Below are 5350 nucleotides of genomic sequence, written 5' to 3' on the forward strand. Positions count from 1 at the left end.
ACTAAATTCGGTCCTGTGGAGGATGCAGTCATTTTTTCCACCACAAGCAGTGGAAATCGGGTGTTTTGGAGCTGTTGCAAGTGGGATTGGTGGCATTAAGGATGGGCTTTGGGGCTGGGAGGGAACGGCTCAGGCCTAATCCTAAAGGGAACAGCTGGCGGAGCTGTGGGGGGCCAGGGATGCCCATGGGCACTGGGAGATGCTCTGCATTGCTCGGGATTTTATATTGTACCAGGGATCTCCTTCCTTGCTTTCTACACCTACTTGTAAGTAAAGAATCTTAGAAAAATGAAAATGCAGAATTATAAAGTATGATTTTAAATGCACTTTTGCATCTTCTTTCAGTGTACAGTCAGGTCTCACTTAGCTTAATACAGAATTATATAAAAATGTTAAAATACTTTTAAGTATGATTGTTTTAATAAGAAAAACAGTTATTTTACAGACTCCTTTATCCTGAGACATATTGGCCAACATTTTCAAACTTTAAGTGACCCTAAAATTTGTCCTCTTAGCAAATAGTCTGATTTTCAAAGGTACTCAAAAACCTACGTCTTCCTTTGACTGCAGTGAACGTTTCTTTGTGACCTGAAAATGAGGCCACTAATTAAGTTGCCTGAATGTGGTTTTAGAGATGTAAATGTGAAAATCTAGTGAGTGATTGTATTTCTTGTTGCCTGCATTCCTGTTACGCTCACTTCCCTTTAGAAATAGATTTCTAAAAATACTGCTTTTGGCTTTGATCTCGTTCTGTTCACAGTTACTCTGTTCCTGCTAGATGCAGTTATATTCACTAACCGGGGCGCTGTGTCTGGTTATCTGGGGGTGGCACGGTCCGGTACGTCCCCGCTCGGCATACAGGTAACCGCCAGGCTGCGGCGGACACGGCCCGAGGATGACCGGGACCGTGGGGCAGGCTCTTGGGGTCCTCTGCAGCACGGAACAGAAGCTCAAAAAAAAAATAAAACTAAAAAAAAAATCTAATACTGCTTGTTTTGGTATTTTAACTTTAAAACTAAAGGGTCAAACAGGATCCCACAGATGTGAATGAAAAAAATTCAGTTCGTCTAATTTTGACTAAGATTCAGCCCAAATTGAATTAAAACACTGAAGTATTCTAAGAGTATTATAAATGCCTAGCTATGATACAGGCCATATTTTGACCTTCTTCATGTTATTCCAAAAAAATGTAAAGTTCAGTAAATATGAAAACATGCAAGCAGTGGAAATCAGGATCCACACTGAAGAACTTGGAAGCGATGGTAAACTGGAATTCTGAGCAGCTTTTTCAATTGGCCATGGCAATCTACGGATGCTGAACTATTCATAGCAACAAATACAAGAGAAGCAAAATCATTTAAAACTAACATTTCTAATTCTGATCTGAATGGAACAATAAAATTAGGAGATTTAGAGGCATTTAGTGGAATGCTAAAATATGAAAATATCTTAAAACGTATTTAGAAGCATATCTATAAATGCAAAATATTCCAAGTTCTCTGCTGCATGAATAGCATCCACAGAATCTGATAAATGCGTCTGCATTGCCAAATATGCTTAAACCCTCTGATGACCAGTGATAAGGGTGATTAAAAAGCATCTTTATCTTATGGAAAATATTTTAGTTTTTTGTTTTTTAGAATTCTATCTGAAGAACGTTTAATTCAGTTTTGGGCACTTTTTAGACAATGATTTGGCACTTGGAGATTTAGGTTCTTAGGCACAATGCGACAAGGTGAGTTTGGCCAGTCCTTCACCATGCATCCTGTAGAGCAGCTGGAACTCTGCAGGCAGCTGGTGGGACTCCTGCCACTTGGTCGTGAACTTCGTTCCTTTCTTATCATAGTAATGGTAAGGGAGATCTTCCCTGGTGTTGGGATCGAATCCGAACGGCCAGAATCCATACAAGTGAATCTCTTCACATATCGCAGAAGCAAGGGTGTACATGAGAATACCTGTGCTCAGCCGCTTGGGTGACAAATGCTTGTTTTTCCAGTATCTGTGAAAATAATAAAGGCATGTTAGTTTAGGCTAGAAATAATACCCATGGGTTCGCTGTAAGAGAAAGAAATTACTGCGTGGAGCCCATCAATACTCATGGCTGATGATCTGAATAAGGTAAGGATTGCTGCTTAGGTCAGGCTGTAATAAACGGGAGTGCAGAATATTCCTTTTGACACTCTGATCAATATTCCCTCTTGTGGCCCCCTTCCGAATGCATTTTTGCCTTTTTTTTTTTAAACCAGGAAAAGTAGTGCCTTACCCACGAAAGTAAATTCATTGAACCCTGGTCACATGTGCATTTGCTAATGAGGTTGACAACATTATCCTTGTATGATTTATTACAGTTTTATCTGGGCCACTCTGCAGTTATGTCTGTTAGCATCCCTATTTGCTAGCTGAGGCGATCATTTATAGAAGACATTGTGCAAACTCTTATGGGCACATCATGCAAATTCTTCCATAAATGATGTTTTGCTTATGCAGACTCTCATTCAACTCCTCTGTGCTCCTTCTGTCTTTGTGCAAGCACTGGCAGGAGCAGAGTCCAGTGGTGAATATACCCCCGTGTGAGCAAACAACCCAAGGCACAGGTGCCATTTAAATCTGTAAAGAAATAATTGGAGTACTTACTGAAGCAATAACAAAGCTGCATTTGCACTAAAAGCAAATAGTACCAGGCCCTAACTTCCTAGAGAGTGCATATCAGTTCAGGCACGAATAGAAAAATAAGTACAGTTGTAGCTATATGTACAGAGATACATACTTTGACAAATGAAATGCAAGAGAAAATACACACCTGTTAACGTGTTGCATTATATTTCCTGGCCAAGCCAACTGGACTTTCAATTGCCCTCTATGCTCAACAAAGAAGTCAACCAGTGTTCTTGTGACTGTTGCTGACGTGTGGAAGAAAAAAGCGGGGATCCAAAGAATGGCCCCGTCAAGCTTTTTTAAACTTAAAAAAAAGTTGTTGCGATCCTGAATGGTCAAAAGATTGTTGTAATACTTCTCCAGGATGCTGGGATTGAAGGTCGTAAGATTGGTTTTCCTTCCAACATCTTTTTGGAAAGCCTCAGTTGGAGCAAAATTGCAACGAAAAACAAAATCAGATTTATCTATTTCTTGTCCACACTGACTCCCAGTCAGGATTCCACTGTTTCCAACCACAGCGCAAATGTTATAATGCTTATTCAGGATCGGTGACACATCTGGAAGCAGTGATCTGAAGTTATTGCTAATAGAAAAAACATACTTATGGCTGGAATAATCATAGTGCATCAGTTGTCCAATCCGAACACTGTTCTTGGTCAAAGAAAAATTCTTTATTACATCAACATGCTGAAGGATTTCTTGCCTAAAATAAAATAGAAAAAGAAAAGAAAACATTTCATTATGTTTCCCCTTTTTCTATGGTAGAGAGATTATCTTTCTGGCTAGGCCTAAAACTTTAAATGTAGTAAAGTAGTGTAGAAATGTGGTGGAATGGCTTTTAAACTAATAACAATAAATAGGGATTATGGAGCCAGTTCCTCACCTAGTGCTCTGCTGATGTTGCTGGACTGTCCTGACCGATGCCAGCTAAGGATGTGTCTTGGAATAGTGTCAGAATTACAATATTGGGTTCTTTTCGTAAGTTTGAGGCATGTAACTGCATACACTCCCAATATTCACCTTTCTGAAGGGGCCTGTCATGACCCTCCACAGCAGTGCAAAACAGATTTCTATTCACGCTGTGAGATATGGCCGGTGGACATGCTCTCTGCTGGTGCTCTCTGCAGTCGTATACCTCACTCTTGGTATTGGACCATGGATCTTGGGTAATGATGGGCAGCATGTTTGCCAAGATGTACGCAAAGCAAAATCAAGCAGTCCAGACTATTCAGTTGTGTTAACAGGAACGTAGCTGATTTTTTAAATACAAGCACTTTGCATGCTCTCGTTAAGGAGCTTTGGATCATAAAAAAGTGACAGTCACTGTCTCTCTTTATGTAAACATAATTCCTTAATGTCTTATTTGGGCAAGCACACTGGAATTTTTAAAAGGGTTATTAGGAATACTTAAAAACAAACAAACCAACCCTGCTCAGGAATTTCCCTAGCAGGGCATAAAATTAGAAAACCAATACCACTTTATTTGCTCCTGTTTATGGAAAACAAACAACCTTCCTTCCAGCTCGCATCCTCCAATGTCTAAGCATTAATGGAGTCCCAGTGGGTTCCCTAATTATGGGTTATGGCTAACAGACAAATGCAAAGGCAGACCTTGAGGCATTAGCTAATATCAACAGTGAAGTGACACTAAGATATTTATTAAGGCTTAGATGGTGATGCCAGGAACCAAGTGATTCTAAGGGGTGGCCACTGCCACATCTCCAAGTTTGCATCGCAATGAGGAATGACAATGAGAAAATGAAAGCAGATTTTGCTTCATATTAAGAACAAGGCAGCTTTGAAGAACTGAAGGAACAGAGAAACACTTTCCACTGCCACCCACCAGAAAAGTCAGTGCAATGTACAAATAGGAGGCAGAAGGCAATGTGTGAGGAGGGCATCTCAGCTGGATCTGGACTTGATGGTCACCACCCGAGCTCCTCTCTTTGCCCACTTTGCGAGCCAGAGCTAGAGCTGGAAAGGCAGAGCTGCACTGCACTTGCTCAGAATTGCTATTAGCTGGGAAGTTTCACTGGGCATGTTCTGCCCTCCATTTCATGGTTCTTATGGTTTGATTTGTTTCAAGTTTTAAAAAACCAGCCATTTATCTTGATGAAATGACAATTTCACTTGCACTCTGGGAAACTGGGTCACATGCCGTTTGGTAAAATAATGCGTGTTGCAGCTTGGTGTCCTGCTCTGAAATAATCAATTCTTCTAAGATAGCTGTTACCATCTTGGGGAATGCTCTGATTCAGCCTTTGTCTCTCACTGCTGGCAAATTACTCAGAGCTCAGAGTATTTAGCAGTCCCTGATTGTATTTTCTTAAATCCTCGGGGGGAAAGGGCCAACCTTAGGGAAGGTGAGAGGGGGACAGCCTGGTTGGTGAGCAGGAGCGGTGCCCCGCCGCGGGCTCACCTCTGATGTGCGAACGCTGTCCTGTTGAACGTCCACTTGGAGGGCTTCTCCTGCAGCTCGTGGGTCAGGGAGTTTGTGATGGGCACAAACGAGGGGTCCAGGAACTTCAGGGCGAACTGGGACCTGGAGAGGAGCACGCACACGCGGACCCACGCCCGCACCCACACCCACAGACACGCAGACACACGGACACACAGACCCGCACCCCGTTACCACCGTGCCCAGGCCCGCGCCCCGCCGTGCCGGCCGCCACCGGCGGCATCAGCACCGCGGACA

At 42.3% G+C, this 5350-nt stretch overlaps 1 protein-coding gene across 1 annotated transcript in view; it reads right to left on the reverse strand.

Annotated features, from left to right (window-relative positions):
• Nucleotides 1–1678: 1678 nt before the first annotated feature.
• The window catches only part of ST8SIA3 (ST8 alpha-N-acetyl-neuraminide alpha-2,8-sialyltransferase 3), a 4480-nt gene continuing 808 nt past the window's right edge, over nucleotides 1679–5350 (reverse strand). The window contains exons 2-4 of the mRNA XM_026070126.1: nucleotides 5075–5197; nucleotides 2801–3358; nucleotides 1679–1999 (exon numbers count right to left, since the gene is read on the reverse strand). Coding sequence (XP_025925911.1) covers nucleotides 1717–1999; nucleotides 2801–3358; nucleotides 5075–5197 — 964 coding nt within the window. The 3' untranslated portion in view covers nucleotides 1679–1716. The remainder of the gene's footprint in view (nucleotides 2000–2800; nucleotides 3359–5074; nucleotides 5198–5350) is intronic.

Source organism: Apteryx rowi, unplaced genomic scaffold (assembly GCF_003343035.1).
Source record: "Apteryx rowi isolate R43461 unplaced genomic scaffold, aptRow1 scaffold_304, whole genome shotgun sequence".
Classification (NCBI taxonomy): domain Eukaryota; kingdom Metazoa; phylum Chordata; class Aves; order Apterygiformes; family Apterygidae; genus Apteryx; species Apteryx rowi.